Raw genomic sequence first — 22,486 nt, forward strand, 5'->3', positions numbered from 1 at the left:
TAGTAGCATGTCAGAAGAGTCAGCTGAATGCAAACAAACTAAATCCAGTGTCATGCACCATGGCAGGTTCACTTCAGATCTACCAGAACATTCAGTTCCTCAGCTTTTGTCTATGTTGTACTTGCCTATCAGACGAGTGTATGATCATAACCTATTTTTTCAGCAGACTTATGTTTCATTCATTGTGTGCATTAGAAAAAGGAATAAATATATAAAACCTTAAAAATCAGTGTTGTGGCAGCAACCATACATTGGGTATTTTTTTTGACTTCTGAACTTTGAAACCTCAATCTTTCTCCTCCTCCTTTCTAAGTAACAGTGAGAGGATGGCCAGGTCAACCCACTTCAGAAAACTCTAAAAAGAGTGTATGTCCTATCTCTGAACTGCTTTGTGCTTGATGTCATTTACATTCTGTAAAGTAACACTAATGGAAAGAGCTATACTACTGCTATTAACAATCAGCATTCAATACCAGCATATTTCAAAATTCATATGATAAGAAGAGTTTCATAAAGACAGATACAAGAAGATTACTAGTAAAGTCTTGCAAACTGTGTCATCTTAAGAGTTACTTTTGCAACAACTTCCATGTGCAAACCAGTAATTCCAAATCAGGTCTTTTTTATGGTTTGTTTTGGTTTTTTTTTTTTAACTGATAAAGAATAAACGAATATGCAAATTAAATCTTTCATATTAAACTTCACTTTTTAAAACCCCCAAAACTATCTTTTATTGTTGAAATTAATCTGTAGTGCCTAACTGCTAATAAAGCAAATATTTCCTCTAAAACCTTTTTTAATTTCCTTGCATGCTACATGCAAAAGTCTAACTCCTATAAAGCTTTCGTAAGGTCACATTCATAGCATAAAATACATAGAGAAGTGCCACGCTTTAAGAAACACCTGCCAACTTACCAGCAACCTCCAGAAAAGTCCTAAGTTTAACAACTCTTCTGCTGTTAAGATTGGAAAAGTCTAATTTGCAATTACCTGTTATGAAGACTGAGCTGTAAGTGAAATCATCTCTCTTGTACACAAGGTCATGCAGCACTCCCCTGCAATCCTGCAGATGGAATAGCAGGGTGGGCTGGGAACAGGCTACAGGAATGACTTTTTGGGTTTATTTTCCACAGTGCAAATTTACACAGATATTTTCAGAAACAAATAAACTTCCAACAGATGATCTACATCTTAAATCAGAAGTCTGACCTTTAAAGACATGCTCCCCAAGCTGCGTGTGTGAACACTGGATATTAAGGGTTTATTTAGTGCCCCAAGATTCTGCAAATATTATCCTGTCATGTTACTACTATTAAGGCAAATCGTAGTAGGAAACAAATTAGACAACGCAGGTCAGGCATTGTACTGTTTAGTAGGGTCCTAATGAAAAATAGAAGTCCATAAGATGAACTGCAGCTTTTTTCTCAGTGATGAAATTTATACACCCTCTTTCCACAGTTCTCTTTCAGAGAAGTCACAGGAATTTAGTAGCTGTCAGTAAGTGGTGGCAACCAAGTTACAAAACACATCAGAAGCTATTTAGAGGAGAAAGTACAAAAAACATACACCTTATTTACCTACATACCAAGATCAAAATACGATACGTAGGTTTTATTATCCAGTAAAGTTATTCAGTGAAAAAACTGGGGGCTTTTTCCAGAATGTATGAAAAAATAGAGAATGATGTACAACACTACACCCTTTGCTAACCTTTGTGGTTAAATCCAACTTTAAAAACTGAGAGAAATTATAGTGGAAAAACTAAGTTCCCACTTATTTACTAAAACCAGCACTATAGTCAAAGAACCTTGTACAGAAGGACACAAGTAGCATCCTTCTAAAATTAGATTTTTTGAACTTCCCTTTTTTCCACTGCAAAAACAAAACCAAGAGACTTGTGTTGGTAGGACAGATGATTCTGATGGTGTAAAAAAAATGCTGAAAATACAATCTTCCAATGACCATAACTGGAGAAGACAAAGTTGTTTGTGATTCAAGCATGACAAGGTAAATGCAATGTTTTAAAAACTGGAAAATGACATCATGGAATAGGCACATAGATACAAAACTTCTGACAAACTTGTTAATAAAATTGGTTATAATACAGAACGATCTGTAAAGCAGGGTGAGGTGTCAAAGGATGTCTTAGATACTCAGTGGAACCCTAACTCTGTAGATGAGGATTTCTCTCGAGTGGTATTAGTATTTTTTGAGCTCTATCTCCTGCCAAGTTGACCTCTACATGACAAATATGTTGACGTAAAGTCAGGAAGATCATTCAAAATGGCAGAAATTCTAAATTACAGCTTCTCAGAACATAATTTTCTGGCCTGCATGTCAAAAGAACCAAGCAAGGGTTAGTACTGTGCTAGTAACTTAGAAAGGAAGGAGGAAAAGAATAGATTAAACACCCAAAATTTCATTTCAGGCATTGTCTGCAGAAGCAAGAAGCACAAAAATCCAGTCACTGGAGACTCACAGCTTTTCTCCCTGCACTATTGCATCCCATTTTTCTTCTCTGATGTGTTAGAATTAGTTGCTATGCAACGAGGCTCTAAGCCTCACCATTTAATAATTCTTCTGCTAATTGCAATAGAAAAAAAAGAGCTTCAGTGTCTGGCTTTGTCACAGCACTGAATTCCTGCTGCTGAGAGGTCTGCAACCAGTAACAATAAACTTGAGAAAGACATTATTATTGAATGTATCTGGGATCAGCTGCTTTAAAGGCATTAACTTATATGAACAGTCAGCTGAATTTTGGTTCTGATGACAACTACATTATTTACTAAGCATTTCACTGTTTTGGAATTGTTTTCACATACTTCCCCCCTTCCTCCCAATAAGCCTTCTCTGAAATGGAAAAGTGATGGTAGCATGCATTCTTCTGTTGATCCTGTGGCTCTTTTCATTTAGAAATTGCTAAGTATCAAGAACTGAAAATCGCAAGATTGGAGCAACTAAAGGAGACCAATTGCGGCCCCTGCTGGTACTTACTACACCGACAAACAACAACAGCAATATAGAGTGCAGTAAAATCAGAAACTTTCTTAGTAAAATTTTATTACTCAGAAAAAAAATCGCAATGTAAGAACAAAAGGATATTGCAGTAATAATATGAGCAGAGAATATCCAAGTCACCAAAGTATCACAGTAACTATCAACAATCTACACATCTACAACATTCAACTATGTCACTTAAGAAGTCTCAAATTAGCTATTCCCCTTCATAAAGTACTTGGTAATGCTCTGTCAGCAGAACCAGGCCAGAGCCTGAAACAGTACCCAGCGAAAGTGCATGGTCTACCCCCTTTAACACACACTGACACAGATATCATTGGAACATGACATTAGAACATGAGATTACAGTATTTTAAGGGTTCATTCATTCTGATGATTTCATAAATCAATTTCAGAAAACAATCCTGGCTGCACCACTTCTACATTCCCAAATGTCATAATTTGAAACTGTACATATTTAAGAAAAAGGAACACACACCCCCCAGAGCTTTAAGAACAAAGCCATATCCACCAGTTCAGTTACAAACTTCCTGTACAGTGAGGAAAATAAAACCATACTGGCTTACATGATAGTCAGTTTAAGAACTAAATCTTTGTTCTACAAGTTTTTGTGAAGACAAAAAAGCCTAAAAATGGGGTAAACAAACTGCCTGTGCTTCTACTAATACCCTTCTACAGCAAAGGCTATTTCATTCTGTCCAGCTCAACTCTCAACACCACTGAAAATATAACTGTACTCCAACCTTAATCTTAACTGAACTTTCATTATGAAAGCCCATATTTATGTTTGCAGCAGATTCCCATATCAAAACCATATACTGAATGTACACAGAAGGAGTTCTGGGTTTGTTGGTTTCAGGCTTTTTTCTGACTAAGCATTAATGAAAGCAGGCAAAATGAGTAAGATCAGATCAGAATCAACCATTAGTGTTTTCAGAGCTTGCAGAGATCTAAAGATGTCAATGGAATTAAATCATTATTGTTCACTTAAGTACTCAAGCCACATCTAGTATAAGGATGACACCAATTTTTCTGAGGAAGGAGAACCTAATGTCACACCAGTTGCAATGAACAATAACCTGGGATCTGCCAATTCAAGAATCATTTTAGAGCAATCATTTCTAATATGGCCAGCGTATCAGGAATGAAGTGCTGTATGCCTCTCTGAACAGATCTTACTGAAACAAAAATACGTATTGAGAACGGCAAAGTTAATTCCAGCAATCTAGATACATCAAGGAAGTACTTACTAATTGTCATGGATTCTGGCACAGTGGCTGAAGGCAACATATTGCTTAAAGTATTCACTTGAGCTGGAGGACTGACTTCCACTCTAGTCATAAAAGTACAATTTCATCAATAAATGAAAACAAAATCCTGAATTCAAAGCTTAGAAAAGAATTCCAGAAACTATAATTATCATCATATTCACCCATATTTAATCAACTTATATTTAATTATCCTTTAACGTGTTTGTTGTGAGTGATCTACGACAACACACAAAAAAAATCCACATCAAAAGTCCATGACGAATACAGTAAAAAAAAATAACAACAATCACCAAAAAAACCTATTTTCAAAGCCAGGATGGTGAGTCTACCTATTATTTGACATGAGTATGTGACTTCAAGATGATTAGGAAAAGTTCAACATACGAAACTATGCATAAAGGGATATAGCCTTTTGCATTAGTCTTTCCAAACATTTGCAGAAAGTACCCTGAGGAACCATTTGCTTCCCAGCACTGAGTAGCAACGCATTAGGGAACAGTAAGAAGTTGGCAGCTACAGGGTGAAAATTTTGTCATTTAAGGAAAACATATATGAAACATACCTGTAAGGAAGATCAGACCTTCTTGGAGCCAGTTCTGCTGTATGAACATGTTCATGTCTCTCTCCATTCTCCAAGTTATCTAGAGTAGAATACATGAACATTAGCTTTCTTCAGGTAACAGCACTTAAAAACTAAATCAAAAACAACACCAGAAGGAAGGTAGTTAAATTTTTAACTAGCAATACTCATCTTTACTAAAGCTTTTAAACACTTTCAATTCTTTCTCCAAGGTTGGCTTCTGCACATTCACCCCATATGCCCGCAGGATTGTAAAGTCCCTTAGGAACACAGTTTCAGTTTAGAAAAAGAAGTAGTATTGCACAATTCCTAAGTTTTAACTTGGATGTACATTTTAAACTGAAAACAATGCTGCAAAACTACGAAGCGACTCCTTACTGAAGTGATTTTTGCAAGTCTCAGGAGCTTAACCACTACATGGCATCTGATACTCATTATGAATCTGTTTGTGACTTGCAGGAAAAGGATTTGTGGTTAGTCCCTCATACGTGAAAATCTGCACAGACACCAGTCCCTTATGCATTCCCTACAGAGCACCATGCTTTTCCCTGGCTCTTTAAGCCCAGGTACCAAACATCAGGAATCAGACAGATGAGACATTTTTTAAAAAACACGGATAATGTGCATCTGTCTACAGATTCACAACTGTCAGGATCAAAGCGTACACATCACTGGGCCTGTTATTAAGGTAGCTCAGGTGGAAAGAAACAAAAAACAAGTTTCACTGATGTTTCCTGCATCTTACTATATAAGGGTTACAAAGTTACCACAAAACTATCCTAAAAGCATGAGCTAAAACAGCCCAGAATATAAAAATCAGGAATTAAAGGGAAAAAGTTAATGTGAGTTCCCACTCCACAACACATCCACCCCCAGAAACCGGAACATTTACTTGTATTCCAGATTCCAAACTGTTGCAATCAGCAAACCCTTATAAATCTATGGACCTTTTCTAACCATTTCTGTATAATATTTAACACAATGCCACAAACTACATGTTTTCTACATCCAATCCTTCACAAACTGGAAAACGAAAATGGAAGTACAAAAGTGGAAGTACAAAAAAGAAGTAAAAAAGAAAACGTATTTTCTATTTTTTTGATCCACTGGCATTTTTGAAGAGGTACATGTACAGCAGAGAGCAGCACAGCATTATGTGACAATTCACATTATTTTCATCACCAATCTTACAGGACTGAATTACACTTTTTCTATTAACAGTCCATTTAAACTCTGAGCATATATAACACATGCAAAAAATGTGAAATATCTTATAATTAAAACATTATTTTAATACCAGTAAGACATTTTTAAGTGGTTCCTGAAATAAGAATACATATCCAAAGTTTGATAAAAGCAATGTTCTTATGAACAGCTAGCAAAATGTTAACTGGGGAAGGTGGGTGTGTGGAATGGTGGAAGTTTTTTTTGTTTGTTTTTGGTACAGATGCTGTAAAAGCACCAGCTCTTCTTTTCCATACCTTTGACTATCTTCATTGCTTGCTTCAAGATTTTCACCAAATGGTCCACATCATTCTTGAAGTGCAATACCTCAAACTGCATCATCAGAGCCAACTGAGCATTGATTTACAAATGACACTTTCATTTACGCATGTCTACAAAGTGTGGGAAGCACATCACTGCTAATTCACTGCCAGTTTGTGACCCACTGTAATTAGTGGGTCTCCTGCAGAAAACAACTAGAGGATGCTGGTGGATGAAATATACATATGAGGCAGCAATTGGCATGGCTCCAGAAGCCAATCCTACTCTGCGCTAAGCAAAAAACAAAGCATGGTTGAGGTCTTAGCATCCATGAACATGCTGTAAGGGCTGGAACAGCTCTGCTCTGGAGACAGGCTGAGACAGCTGGCCTTGTTCAGCCTGAAGAAGAGATGAGCCTGGGAAGACCTTACCGTGGCCTTTCAGTACTTTAAGGGGGCTTACAAGAAAGATGGAGAGAGACATTTAACCACAGCCTGCAGTGACAGGACAAGGGGGAATGGTTTTAAACTAACAGAGAGGAGACAGAGATGAGATCTTAGGCAAAAGTTCTTCTCTGTGAAGGTGCTGAGGCACTGGCACAGGATGCCCAGTGAAGCTGTGGCTGCCCCATCCCTGGCAGCGTTCAAGGCCAGGTTGGATGGGGCTTGGAGAAACCTGCTCTACTGGAAGGTGTCCCTGCCCATGGCAGGGGGTTGGAACTGGGTGGGCTTTAAGGTCCCTTCCAACCCAAACTATTCCATGATTCCCACATCCTTTTCCAAAGATGCATTTCCTAGCCAATCATTCCTCATCCTGCATATAAACAGGTAACAGCTTCTATTGAACTGCATCCAATATTAGATATTTTCTCCAATCTGTCAAGATTAATTTGAATTCAAAGTCTCAAACACATTTGCAGCTTATTCCAGCTTAGTGATATCTAGAAAACAAGTAAGGACACTTTTTATTCAACCATACTAAACATTAGTAAAATACCACACAAGACCACACCTTAATCCCAACAAAATTCTGGGTTTTTTTGACACTGACAAATCTTCAACTAAATAACTATTTCAATGGAGAACTCTGATTCAGATCTAGAATAAACTTTAATTGAACCTCCCATCTCAGCTGTGCAATATATCCTATGCCCTTACAATTCCATTATTTCTTACCATTATCCCATATTAAATGTTCTCTTATAAAGTTTGCTGGAATTTGGTAAATTAAAATATATACCTGTTTGGGAGTAAGAGCCAACAGCACTGACAGGAAATAGAACATCTGAGTCATCGTTCAGGACCTGCAAAGGACTCCAACTGCATATCTGAGAGTTGCATGTGCCTAGTTCACGAGGCCTAGATTTAAAACAAACCAACAGAACAACCTGTTTATACAGTCAGCATTCATGTTCACAATGCTTGGATTTCTTTCAGAGATATCACTGCCAAAGAAATCTTTATTTCAAACTATCTGCCAATTTCTTGTTTCAGACAAACTCATTCAAGATCAGATTATTTCAAAGATGAGATAGAAAGTTCTTTTTCTCCAGAGGGATTTCTGTGTCAGAAATAAAGAGGTCATCCTAGTAGTTAAAATTATTTCTTTTTCCCTCATTTTTGTTTTGTCTTGCTTAATTATCTGCTCTGATGATAACAGGCTTACTTTGTTCAAAATACGTGGGTTTACTGTGAAGCCAAAACAGGACTGATAACCATACTAAGAATAAGGACATTTCAAATAGGCCAGAATGGTAAATGATGAAACAATTTCAACAACTAAGAATTTCAAGGAGAAAAAGTCTGAAATCAAGACAGTTTGGTTTTCAGTGGAACTTAGAAGCAAAGTACCATCACCACAGGCCCAAATGGTTTAAACAAGGGGAAAGAAGATAAAGGAAGTGGTGAAGGTGTGTGAGAAAACCTATAATTCAGTCACACAGATCTGCCAGTACTCATGGAGGAAGGAGGAATGGAGCAGGGAACGCTTGAAAAATGGCTCCTGCAACATTACTTACTTTTCAGAAGCTTGTGTTTCCCCTTCTGGGCATTTATTTCCTAACGATTTTCCATACAGCTCATCTTCATCTGCATCTTCATCATCAATGCTCTTCACATCTAGTTTCTGGTATTCATATTCTCCATTCAGGAACACTGAATTGCTCTTCCACGAATGGTTACTTTCACTCCCATTCAAACTCTTCCCAAGAATGCTTTCAGATGAGGGTGATGCAAAAACTGAAGGTCTGTCTACACTCTCCTCTGAACTTTCCCCTGCAATCTGAGTCTTTGTTGCATCCCCCAAATAGTGGTCATCTTCCTCTTCATCAAATGAGATAATATTAGTCACTCTCTTCTTCTTTTTTCTGTCTTTTTTACATTTCAAATCTAGTAGCAATATAAAGGTTTACATAGTTTAGAAAGAGAAACAATGCAATACACTTGTTTTCTTCTTCTAAAAGAAGAAAAAGCCTCTTAGATCTATGAGGCCTTTCATTATCTTTCCATACACATCAGCTTTCAAGTCTCTAACTACCATCTTTATTTTATATGCCTTACATAATTCAGATTGCAGAAGACATTTTAGAAGTGCATTCCTAACAGCATTCAATTGGAACTGGGAAAAATTTCAACAACCTTATAAAATTACATTTAAAATTGTAGTTGGCTTGTTGTCCCTTTGTCCCAAGGAATATGGCTAGTGTATATTGAAGAGTCTGAGTACACAATACAGAAAATACAAAACTTCTGTGAAGAAGAAATTAGAACAAACTCACAACACAAAATCCAACCAGCCTGCAACCAAATAAAGATATTTTTTGCCTGTATTTTGGAAACTGAGCTGTCAAGTCTTCAGAAAAAGAAACTGAACTTAATCCCTCAATGGGTAATTGGCTCTTGCTCTGGAAATACACTGGAATCCTCTCAAATACATCACACCTATGCCTTGACAGCACTCACTTTTGAATGATTACCTCTCCACAGTGATTCTGATGTGCACACAAGGCTGAATGGTCTTGCAAAGTTGAAGCCCTCTAAGAAATACGAGAAATTTACTCACCAAGCAACTCACACCAGGACTCAACTGTTTTAATTCAAGTCCAGCTCTTATATATCCACAAAACATATTAACATATTTCTAAGAGTTAGAGGATGTTAAAACCCATTCTGGATGCAAAGAGAACTCCAGCAAAGAACATAGACTTTAGTGAGAACATCTAACTTGCTCTAGCATTCAAAATATAATGGCATTTGAACAAACCAAATGTTTTTAAAGTGATCTTTTAGTGGAAGTTGTACATCACATGTACTGTACACATAAGGTACATTATGTTGTAGAGCCATGTGCAGAATATTGCCAATTATTCTGTTGTTTCATCTTGCAAGCCTTTTTTATACTTACCAAGTTATCCCAAGTCAAGTATTAGCTACTATTTTAAGCTCATTTAAAGTGGGAAACAACAAAAGCTTTACCACAAGTTTGTTTTCAGACAAAGCCTCTTTTAAATACCAATAAGAAATAAATTTTATCTCAAGTTCTATTCCTAGCAGATAGCATTCACATGTGGAGTTCTTTCTTTTTTTGCAAAACAACTTAAAGCCTAAACTTAAACCTTCTTTCTCAATTGAAAAACACTCTGTACCTTAATAAACCAAAATATTCCTTCAGCTCAGCTTCTGGAAATAAAGATGGTAAAATATTCCTCTGCTATTGTCGGAAATGAAAATGTATAATGAATGCCACATTTTGCTTAATTATAAAAGATTAAGACTTTGGGTCTTTGTTAGTAACTAACATCCTACAAACTGGTTGCAACACTAACACATTTAAAAGTAGAAAGTGTGTAAATTTTCATTTGTGGTAATTACCTGCTTCATAGAGAAATTCAGACTGTAAACATGGGTGCTGCTTGAAGAAGATTATAAGCTACTATTTTTATCTGATATATACCAACAGATATATAGCAGTGCATTTCTGAATGATAAAAGTGCCAAAAGAAAACATATTAATAATGAAAAATCATGACACGGGAAACTGCAAGGCATTATCTCATTAATAAGAAATTGAAATTCAGGTCGCAAGCAAAGCACTTTACCAATGATATAGTTCAGCTTCCCTCTCACAGTGACACAAGAGAGATAAAACACTCAACTACTGCGCATGTGTAACGCACTTCAGGTTTTTGTTCCATAATTGTGCATTAAATTTAACTGGAAAAGTTATTTAAACACACTTGAGAATTTTATAAGTTGCTGAATGAGACAAACATTGCAAAATGCTTACCAGCATTTACACTCTTTGAGAGAACAGGAAGTGGGTCAGTGTCCTGATCAGGTTTTATTAGAATCGAGACAGCAGATGATGCCGTGATCTCTCTAAGAAGGCTGCTAACACCCTGGGTGGATTCTTTCAACAATGAGGTTACATTCTGCGTTGATTCCTTTAACAAATCAGACACAGTGGGTGTGCATTTGCTCTGCCCATTTAAATCCTTATTGTCAATGTTGATTGCAAAAAGAATGGAGTTCAGACCTGCAGAGAAAAGAAAGGGAAAAATAAGACCAAAAGTTCACTATATACTTCATACAGAAGTTATGAAGATAGAACCTAAGAATTAACAAAGCTATGACATGTAAAACATTTCTTCCCCCAAATTTCCCACAGTTCACCATGCACAAATTCTTATTCTGTCATGTACCATTCATTCTTTTTTAGATCATATTCAAGCTGATACCATCAGTTCTGAATTTATCTTGATGGCTGTTCAGCTGCACATTAAATAAACAGCAAGTACTGTGAACACGTTTATTTATAATCTTCTATTTAAACTCATTTCACTGCAACTTAAGTATTTGTTGGTTCCTAAACTCTATTAACAAAAACTTACATGAACCCTATCTTGCAGAATGAAACCTGTGACCATGTATCTGAGAAAACGGGTGTACATGGCAATAATACATCACTTCTGTGGTCAATTCTGTTACTATTCCTACTCTTATTCTCCTTTCACGTGTTTACCTATAATTTGGGTCTTACTATAGTAAGTCTATCATTGCTATTTTCTAGTCAGGAATAACCCATTTTGTTTTCTCAAAATTGCACTAGGTTTCTAAAAGAAGCTAGCCTTGACTGATGAAGTTAGAAAACTTCTGTGAAAGGCTTTTGAACTGTAGGAAGGACAGATCCAGTATTGTAACAGTTCATCAATTCATAGCATAAACTAGCATTCACCCTGAATGTGCATCTGACACAGATTCTCCACATAAGCGAAGAGCACATGAGAGAAGTTTCCCACAACCAGAAACAGATATAACATTCCAAAATGAAATTTCATTTTGAAATTACTGTTCTTCTTTTTCTAGAATGGTAGCATTTTAGAGAAAGTCTTACCAGCTGCCATGGTAGGAATCATACTAGAACGCTCTTCATCCATCATAAAAGACCAGTCTTCATAGAAGACACTACAATTTGAAACAGAAAATAAGAGAATATGCAGTCCTGTCTTAACATACTTTCCACTTCTAAAAGACATGAAAACTCTGAAAAATAAGTATGAGTACCCCAATAGATTAAATTATATGTCCTGGAGTTCTGAAATAGAGCAAACTGAACAATTATCAAAGACATGCTACATAGTACTTTACCTTCACTTTCATCTCCGCTTTTCTACATGGACAAAACAGCCACACAGGGCAAGAGGTTCATTCTACATTAGCAGTCACAATATTTCTCAACACCTATTGCTATACTGCATATATAGGTTTTAAATAACTAGAGTTGACTGTAATTACTAAGCCAAATGAAAAGAATGGATTTCTGCTGAATCCACTGGACTTGATCAAACTCACCAAAAAAGGAAGATACCCCAGCTTTTCAAAAAGAAGAGAAGCTGAGGGTGTACCAGTGAAAAGGTGGGACTCAGTTAATTGTGAACTAAAGTGCATTTCACATATCCAAAATACCTGAAGATTTTACAATGCATAGTAAGTTACTCTCAGTAACCCTGTAGAAGTAGGTTCACAAACCAGTACAAAACCAGTTCCAAGTGATCTGCAAGAGTAGCTACCTATTGCTGGACTGCTTTTCAGTTACAGGATGAGCATCTCCAAAAGGCCCCAGGCAATCGCCACTGATGAACCGCTAAGATCAAGGCTGCAACTGTGTGCAATGTTAATAGCGTGAAAGGGGCACCTCAAAGCCTGGTGTCAAGGTCTCAGTGAGAAATATTGTTGAAAGAATGGGGAAGGGAGTTATGAAAGAGGATGGAAATTAAGATGAGGATAGAAGCATATATTCTCATGTGCTGGAATGAAGCTAGTTTCAGGTCACATGTTGATATAGGCACAAGCCACTATTTAATGGCTGCTAAAATTTAAAAAATGAACAAAATGTAAGTATAAGATTGAGTGGTTTTGCTAGCACAGCAATTAATACACTGTATTAGTACAGCTTTATTTTTTGGCTGGTTGTTTTAATCTCAGTACTTCATTTGTCCATACATTTCCTGCCTTACAAAGATATCAAATACAGTACCCAAGTCGATTCTTATCTGCCAGCAGCATATGAACATATCTTTCCAGGGAATGCTCATTTAATGCACAGCGCAACCAGGCCCGGCCTCTACCAATGTCTGTGGTAATTGTCTTCAGAGAGTAAAAGCGCTGCAGTTCATGTTTATTCAGAACTTCTTTCACATAGTACCAGAACACTGGCTCTGGAATAAAAAAGTAAAAATAATAATAATTAAAAACACATCAAAAAAACTCATATCTGAATGCATTTACATGCAATTTTCCAAAAACAGCAGGTAATGGTATATAACTTTGAACAAAGCTGAATCATTCAGTATCTTCATACAACTCAACAGCTAAATAGGTTATTTATTTCTACAGAACTTGGGCTATGTAAGCACTTAGAACTTTTCACCGCATTGAAAAAACACACACATTAACATTAAACTCTTACATCTTTAAATTGAATTCATATTTAAAGCACATTCCAACTAGTATGTCATCCATAGAGCAGGTTCTAATGTTCAGCTGGGAATGTATTATGCAAAGTGAAAGATTTGTTTAGAATTCTATCTTGCTGCTGATTGTGAAATACTGGAATTGAGGACCAAAAGAAGAGGTAGCTCCAGAATTTACAGACATGCAAATGAAAAATTCATGTTACTTCAAAAAAAAAAAAAAAAGTGTTACATTTAAAAGGCAACAACACCCCTTTCCACCAACATACTTTCCTTGCCCTGTTACCAAATATTGATAAAGAGAGGGCTTTGCAGTTGCCTCAATTTTCTCAACTGGAGGTAACAAAAATCTATCTCAGCAACTGTAAATGTTTTATCCCTATCAGAATTCAAGATATTTGCCAAAGATGGTATTCATGATGAAACTGTAAGAAGTACAGATTTCCAAACGCCAACATTTCTAGAGAAGCTTGGTATGAAACTTACAACACAATTAAGAAAGCAATAACCACTTTCACTGCTTATTGAGAGTCCAAGTGTTAGGCATGCTACCAGCAGACTGCAGACTTAAAACTTCCATTAGAAATTGCATCACTTGCACTTATCAACTGCTTAAAATAGAATCATTAGGATTAACTAATTACCTGTTTCAGTTTTACTGGAGAAACCTGCTGCCTGTTTGATGGCTGCTGCTGTTAACGCTAGTCCTCGACTCCTCCTCAGACCATGCTGAAACACAGCTTCAAACTGAGCACACAAACAAGTGACTCTGAAACAGAATTTGTAAAGAAATCTTGTGAAAAGAACAATCAACTATGTTTCTACAAAGCACATTTGTTCCAAATCTCTGAATGTAAAGGTGAACCATTATCTTACACGTAGTGAAAGACTCCTTGTATGCTCTAATCTCATTATCTGCAAACAGTATAAGCTACTTACACCCAAAGTCTTGTTATGACATTCATTCAAAGCCACACTGAACAGAGCCTTGGGCAACATGGTCTAATGTGAGGCATCTCTGCCCATGGCAAGGGAGGTTGGAACTGGATGATCTTAAGGTCTTTTACAACCCAAACCATTCTATGACTATCCAAAGCTGGGGCACAAATGACTTTCACAAGAACTGGCAATCAATTTGAGAAATCATCCTCACCTGCTATAGTGATTGTTAGTCACATCATTTGATCTTCAGATTTCATGCAATTACATTTTCATAAATACCCTTTGTGTTACACATGCAATGAATGTTTTTCTGAAAATATGCTGTAACTTCCTATACAATTAATAGACAATTTTATTAATTTGCATTAGTACTCTATAATTTAAGCCTAAGAAAACAAGCATACATTTTAATGTCCTTCAGAAATCCCAGGCACAGGAAAATAAGAAAGATTTTTTTGGAGACGTATTGAATCTTCATGTTTTGATGCTGTTCTCCATGATACTATTTACAAATCTCCTGGTTTTTTTTTTTTTAACATAACCCAGTTTTCACACAACTAGAAACACTGTAAAACCAGCATAATTCAGCCTGCCAAAGAAAGAAATATTACTGCAACCTACAGGGAAGAGTAAGGCTTAAGGTATAACAGACAGGAAGGAAATCTGTTTGTCTAAAATACAAAAAATAAGTACTACTTTTGGTTATTAAATAAACAATACTTAAAACTTAAGCTTTAAGCAAGTTGTCAGCTCACTTCCAAAGCTGATTTCTAAAAGGAAGGACAGATACTTTAACTTCAAGCAAACTCATAAAAACAGTTGATAAAGTGGCACAGGGACTCTGCTCCAGCATTCCACAAGTACAGAGTTCTATTCAGGGTCACAAAAGCAGAAGATCTCAGGAGAAGCACTGACAGAAAGAGAAGTATATTTACCATAACCTGGACAGCAGAGCTTTTAACGTGTAATGCTTTCCAGTCCATCTATGTTAGGAAACTTTACTTTGTTAGGAAAACTTGACTAATAAAGCAGAATATCAGTCAAACAATACTCAAGATGATTGTGGAGCCCTTGTGATTAAATTTTGCCAAGAAGACTGCTGCTGTTCAAAAATGGAAATTCCTGCAGATACTTAACTTTTCAATTCAGAAAAAACAGAACAGAAATTAGGTTCTGTGAAAGAGCTCATGTTATTAAAAACCTGTGTGAACTGCTAACTCCTTTAGCCTGGAGTTCCACACACGGATAACACACAGGAGCTGCATTACAAGTTACTCCTGAAAGGAGATGGGTTTGCTCCTCTCAGCTCTTGTAGCTTCTTCCTCCTCTTCTGTACTTCCCATTGCTTCTAGCTGCTTCCCCTCCTTGCAGCAACTCTAGCATTCACCAGATGTTTTACTGATCCAAGTCCCTAAAATGGCAGAATGTTACCCTTTTGCATTATTTCTTCTTTCATTAAATTAATTCAGAGAGGACTGGATGATCACCAGGCATTGCTCAAAAAGGTGGTACAAGGAAGTAGTAGTGTAGTTGGCAACCTTGACGAGATACCTGAACCCTCCCTACCCCTTCAGTAGCAACGAATTATTACAGTGACTATCCAGAAGTCATGAAAACACACCCTTAAACATGTTCTTAAAGACTGAATTAGGAGAGGATTGAAGATAATTTTATATGTAATTTATAAATGGTCAACAGAGAATTAACTTTTTGCCAAAAGGAAGAGTCAAACTTCAAGGACATAAGAAAAAGCACAACAAACAACTGCACTGAATCCTGGATTTATCTTTACCAAAGGTTTTTCGATAGGACAGGTTCTGAGATGTTCAGGATACAGAACACACTGCTATTTCTGTCTGTCAGCCATCTTAAAAGCCGTAGAAACCAATATGCCATATCCAACAACAAATGTAACTAATAGGAATTAAATGACATTTTTTGACTTACTTTGACTTGACTTTTTTACTTTAATAAAAAGGAGAAACTTCTCATACATAAAAGGAAGAAAACCAGGTTTATAACATGTCAGGAATTGGAAAAAATAAGGATGACAATTTTCTTACTATGTGTTAAACACACTTGACAGTTAAGTGTCAGGCTTCATAAAACATGGGTGTATTGGTAGTAAATATGCATTAATTTTAAACAAGGTTTTACAGAAGGTCAGTTCTCCCAATGTCATGTTCAGACCTTAGGGTTCAATGCTTTGGCATTTGAACTCTGCAGCCACTGAAACACTTGCAGCTTCATACAGAAGAATACCCTGTGTTAAGCTATCTAATTTTTAACAAGATGAAAAATTCAGAGTCCCATGTCAATAGAAACAGGGGTTTTTGAACGTGTCAGAAATTTCGTGCCCTTACAATACATAATCTAAGCATGTTGGAAGTTTCTTAGACTATTTTACCTGCTATCAGAGTCTGAAGCAATTTCTTTTCTTCCTCCAAATCGTATTTGACACTGCAATAAACAGATTTTAGTAAATTCTCATTGTACTAACAAACTCAGTATTTCAAAATATCTCCATGTAAGAAACAGTCATAATAAAAAACTGAAGCACTACAAAACAACACATTGGCAAATACAGCCTGTAACCGAAAAAGAGTTTCACAGCATTATATTCCACTAATGGCCTACTCTTTGGAGTTCTTGCTGTATGCCCTTGCTAGCCAGCCCAAAACACCTGCAGGACCTTCAGTATATTTGAGTGAAAATTACTACTTTTGAGTTTTAAATGTACAACCACAAAACCAAACATTGCTCCTATTCAGCTCAGCATTACAGTTAGAGGAGAATCATTCTTTATAGAACATATCACTGGCTTACTTTTCAGGTAGTCTTTTGCCTCCCAAGCTCTCCTAAATTGAATCCCATCTATGAAATTCTATTTGCTGAACTTCATCCTGATGCAAGATACACACACACAAATAAATCCCATCATTACCTCTATTGTAACCATTCACTAAAATCCTTGTGCAAAGAAAAAAAGCTGCTACTGTAAAATGTACAGTACAATGCAGTACACTACAATTTAGTTCACTGGTATAAGTATTACAAATATATATTCTTATACATATTCTGTATTATAAATATATTTATAATAAGTATAAATATCACAAATATAACCTGTCAAGAAAAAGAATTTTAAATACTGCATAATAGTTGTTTAGTAGCAGACAAAACCAACTCAGTAGTACTGTGAGAAATACAAGATTGCTTCTTTGGTAAAAAGGAGGAAAAAGGGCAAAGACAAGACAGTTCCTGCTAGAACTGACAACTTGGAGTAAGTATAATATAAAAATATGTACTGGATTTCTCACCTGTTTAACTGCATCCAGCAGCCGTTCCAGAAGAAACTGTCTTTTACTGTCATTGTTCTGTGAACCTGAAATTCAACAACATGGTATCAATTTAAAATGAGTATCTTCTTACTGTCAAACCACCTTATTGGAGAAAGAGTTTTTAACCAGGTGAAACAGAGAGCAATTGTTATAATAAATCCCTTAAAATTTAACTACCAGCATAGTTCTTCCTGATTAATACCTATAAAATCTAGTTTGTTACATGAAACTATGCAAAACAATCTTTAACTTCTCAATCACTTTAACGACAGATAGCATAACGCTTTGCTTGTCAGAATATGCTTTATAAACTCCCAAGAATATGTGTAAAATTTATTGTTTAATTAACCTACATCACCTCTATCATTTCTTTATTCTGAACCCGAGATCAAAATATCCTTCATAAACCACTTGTGACTTCTCTGGAATTAAAGTCACTATTCTTCTTTTCCTCTCAAAGAACATACAATTAATATACGCATAGCCTGAAAGCCAGTTACAAAAACTGCATGAGCAAGTTCCTCCAGATACTGAAAAAATCAGCCACTACACCATCAGCTCTCCAGCAAATAGCGACGAAATCCAAGATATGTGACTCTTCCTCTTGCTGTCCAACACTTCAAGGTCCCAATCCCAGAATTCCTTATATTCATAATCCCATTCAAAGTAGCTTCCACCTAAGACAGCAGCAAGGGGCAGAATTTGTCTTACCGAAATTATTCTGCTTCTATTTAATTTTAAATATTGGATTAGGAGAAGAAAACCCCCACAGTAAACTTAAAAGACACAAGTCAGCTGCTAACTAAGCTTCACAATGCTTATTTGGCTGATTATCCTGGATTTTCAAGAAGTTACACTTCCCATTTTGAGCTCTTACTCAAACTCTGTAGACATGTGATGTATGAGGTTTGGTTCTGCTATCAAATACTCCGATGCATGTAAACTCAGGTGAAGATGCAAACAGTGCTCAAGGCTAATAAAGGATTGTAGAAACAAACCCCACACCAAGTAGGTTTTAACTCCCGAACAACTATGTGAGTTATGCCACTATGAAGATCAGGTTAAATTCATCTAATCCTTACTACTCCACTTTATGCTCCTTCAGAGTTCAGAGTTTTATTAAATCACATTCAGTGTTCTTACCATGCAGGCACTGCCAAAACCAGACACATGCCTATGTATCTAAATGCCTTATAAATCACATAACTGGAATAAGGAAAATGATTAAAGCTCAACTTTCATTACAAGCCCTCATGAACAGGAACACTGAATATACACAAACCTGCAGATCTTCTCTACTGTTTCAAAACTTATTACTTCTACATCTTATGCCATCCACATGCCTGTGAGAACAGGCACAATGCAACATTTCTCTCTATATTAGCAGTTTGAGACTACTCAAGAACAAATGCATGTAATTAATAATTCTGTGACCAGAAAAAAATCTGTCAAATGAAAATACTAAGTGTGTGTGTGTGTGTGTGTGTGTGTGTTAAGATTGTCTTTCAAATGCAATACATGTTCATTCTTCAGTTCACATCTCTTTGGCATCTTTGCATCTATTTGATGACACAGAAATGGTTTGTAACTAAATACCAGACTCTGAACAACAAGAAGAAAAAAATGCATAAATACAGAAAACCTGTACAGATGATTAAAAAAAAAAAAAAAATAACCCACAGAATATTAGGAATTGGAAGGGACCTCAAAAGATCATCTAATCCAATCCCCCTGCCGAAGCAGGAACACCTAGATGAGGTTACACAGGAAGGCATCCAGGCGAGTTTTGAATGTCTCCAGAGGAGACTCCACAACCTCCCTGGGCAGCCTGTTCCAGTGTTCTGTCACCCTCACTGAGAAGAAGTTTCTTCTCAAATTTAAGTGGAACCTCTTGTGTTCCAGTTTGAGCTCACTACCCCTTGTCTTACCATTGGTTGTCACCGAGAAGAGCCTGGCTCCATCCTCGTGACACTCCCCCTTTATATATTTATATACACTAATAAGGTCACCCCTCAGTCTCTCATAACTGATGTTCTAAAAGATTAAAGAATGTTACATCAAACAGCCTTAAATTTACACAGACTGAGTGCAGTGCAATGCACATTTTGTTACAATTTTACTTGCAAATTTGTACTAATAAATTATGACTACACATGTTTACAGCAAATAACTTCATAAGCAGTTCCAATCACCAGTAACAGGGCTCTGAGGCCACATGATGCCTGTAAGTGACGGCTGGACACAGTTTCAGCTCGATGCATGTCTTCGGAATTCTTCTGCTGTGCTTAACATAAAACTTCACAGGTAGAAAAAAAGAATACTCAGAATCTAACATGTTTTAAAATTGAAAGATTAAGTTGTGTGTTTTTTCTTTGTAATAAGACTAGAAAACTTGGCACTATTTAGCAATGTTTTGTTTCAAGTAGATGGAAGGTACAAATGAATCTTTACAAGCTCTATTTGAGATTTTGCTCTTTTATGGTCTTCATTTTACAAACTTCATCTTCTAAAAAAGCATTTTTTTTCAGATAAGTGCACCAATGAAGCGTGAGCAGCTCTAACTGATTTACAGACTAACAGTGTATTAAAAACTGATCAAAACACCCTTCTACTGATTCAGAATAATGTAAAGACTGCAGTAACATACAAATACAAAACATAGAATGCAGAAAACCAGCATTACTCAGAAAGAAAGGCTATATTTAGACCACTGCAATAAAAAAAAGGAAGTTCAGACACGAGTCTAAAAATAATTGTGAAAACACAAGCGTAAGGTTGAAAAAACCTAAGAAACCCACCCTCCAGTGTTTGAAAAGGCTGACAGGGATGTCCCATCAGGGACTGTAGTGATAGGACAGGGGGTAATGGGTTCAAACTGAAACAGGTGAAGTTCAGGTTAGATATAAGGAAGAAGTTCTTCCCTGTGAGGCACTGCCACAGGGTTCCCAGAGACACTGTGGCTGCCCCATCCCTCGCAGTGTTCAAGGCCAGGCTGGATGGGGCTTGGAGCAACCTGGTCTAGTGGAAAGTGCCCCTGCCCACAGCAGGGGGTTGGAACTGGATGAGCACTAAAGTCCCTTCAACCCAACCATTCCACCATTCTGTGATAAGGCTTTATACCACAAGAGTTGCCACCTTGCCTTTTGAGTCACAGAACTCAAGCTCCCAAAGGTGAGTTTCTTAAGGAGATTTTTTGATTTGCAGAAATCTGCACAAGGCTTGTCCCAGGCTGAGACTTTTTCATATGAAAATGCTGACTCTTAAAACCTTCAACACTTGGATTGAGTCTGTTCCATTTCAAGATCTAAAACATTCAAGAGACTTTCTTTTCCCCCAGTTTGAAAGATATGACTGCTACTTTAATTTTTCACAATGCCAATTAAGAGACTTCCCCACAATAATAATTTTTTTTTCCTCCTCATCTTTTCTTCCATAAAAATCTTTTGTTTTCGTCTTACTGCAAAGGTGAGAACAAAACAGAAAAATACAGCTTAAGTGCTTTCATTTTTGGTTTCACTTTCAGGTATTCTTGTTACCTGTAAAACGTGTAGCATTCAGTTACACCACTTAACTCTTCTACTTTTTTTCTTACTGTCTTTGGCAAGATCTCACCATGTGTTAATTCAGGGTGGGAGATAAACATGCAACCTAATTTTGAGGGGCAGAGTATCATCAGCAACTTCCATTACTGAACTTGTATAGCTAGACTCATGAAAGCATTTACAAAACACCTCTCTTCTTAAAAAATACAAAACAAACCCTTGCCAATGTATTTTAAGACATACTAAGTGCCTATTTCTATTTACAGGAAAATAATTATTAAGATTTTTTCCTCCATCCCACCAAGTAACTCGTTGTGCTGGCCCATTCAAGTGCGCTTCCTCCACTCCCGAAGCTTATGGGTCCTAATCACCATGCAAAGCTTTTCGGTACTTCCCCTCACCTCAAAAGCCTCAAGATTCAGCACACACACACACTGCTTCATCCCCACGCAGAGGCCAGAAACGCACACATTCACTCAGAAGAGCCAACTCAGAACTGAGTAGAGGAAAAGCATCGATACATCCCAAGTACTATCAGGACCACTTTTTCCACTAGTCATGCTCCGGTCGTCTCTCACCGAGTGCACGTTAGGAAGTTTGTACTGGTTTTTGATTTGTTTCAGTTTTTAATTAATATTTTCCCATGGTAATTTCATTTCTCAGAAGAATTTGCTGCACCAGGGACCACCGACGCCAACATCACTCGTGCTGTGAGCCAGTGTCACGCTCAAGGGCAGACTTCAGACTTTAAAATGAGCTAAAACACCTCTTTAGGGAGGACTCTGGCAGCCAGAATAAGGAGCGGGGTGTGGTGGTGCCAGCAAGAACTGAGCCCTACTCAGCGCTACGGAGATAGAGAAGCCAAAGCCTCCCACACGCCCCCCCCGACACAGTCCTACCGGGGACAAGCGAAGAGGGGAAAGGGGCCTCTGTCGCAGCACCCCGCCAGCCTAGAGAGGCAGCGGAGAGGCGGTGAACCCCCGGGCAAGCTCTGTCCGCGCCAGACCCGACAGTGCCCCAGAGACCCGGCGCCCGCACAGAGGGGGCCCCGCTGGAATCCCCCTCACTCACCACTCATGGCGACCGCGGGGCTCGCACCCTCCGTCCGCCGGACCCACACTCTCCTCCCGCACAGCCTAAAGCCGGGCCGGGACAACACACAGACCCCGCCCCGGAACCCTGCTCCACTGCCCCGGAAGGTAAACACCTCTCCGCGGCGGACAGTGGAGAGCCCCACAGCCGCGTCCCAGCCGGGCCCTCACGGTGCCACCTCCCCTCAGGAGCGCCGGACGCAGCCTCCTCCCTCACCCTCCCCCTCGCCTCTCGCAGTTCCCGCG

General features: G+C 37.6%; 1 protein-coding gene across 5 annotated transcripts in view; it reads right to left on the bottom strand.

Annotated features, from left to right (window-relative positions):
• Nucleotides 1-22,407, bottom strand: part of SNX29 (sorting nexin 29) — a 128,322-nt gene extending 105,915 nt beyond the window's left edge. For 3 of the 5 annotated variants that reach the window (XM_080617427.1, XM_080617426.1, XM_080617430.1), the window contains exons 1-12: nt 22,221-22,407; nt 17,587-17,651; nt 16,674-16,726; nt 13,969-14,093; nt 12,889-13,069; nt 11,746-11,816; nt 10,639-10,887; nt 9,329-9,388; nt 8,372-8,741; nt 7,594-7,712; nt 4,852-4,930; nt 4,269-4,351 (exon numbers count right to left, since the gene is read on the bottom strand). In XM_080617427.1, coding sequence (XP_080473553.1) covers nt 4,269-4,351; nt 4,852-4,930; nt 7,594-7,712; nt 8,372-8,741; nt 9,329-9,388; nt 10,639-10,887; nt 11,746-11,816; nt 12,889-13,069; nt 13,969-14,093; nt 16,674-16,726; nt 17,587-17,651; nt 22,221-22,227 — 1,462 coding nt within the window. In that variant the 5' untranslated portion in view covers nt 22,228-22,407. The remainder of the gene's footprint in view (nt 1-4,268; nt 4,352-4,851; nt 4,931-7,593; nt 7,713-8,371; nt 8,742-9,328; nt 9,389-10,638; nt 10,888-11,745; nt 11,817-12,888; nt 13,070-13,968; nt 14,094-16,673; nt 16,727-17,586; nt 17,652-22,220) is intronic. The other 2 variants (XM_080617429.1, XM_080617428.1) reach the window with 1 other exon arrangement.
• Between the last annotated feature and the right edge of the window lie 79 nt (nt 22,408-22,486).

Source organism: Psittacula echo (genome assembly GCF_963264785.1).
Source record: "Psittacula echo genome assembly, chromosome: 5".
Lineage (NCBI taxonomy): Eukaryota > Metazoa > Chordata > Aves > Psittaciformes > Psittacidae > Psittacula > Psittacula echo.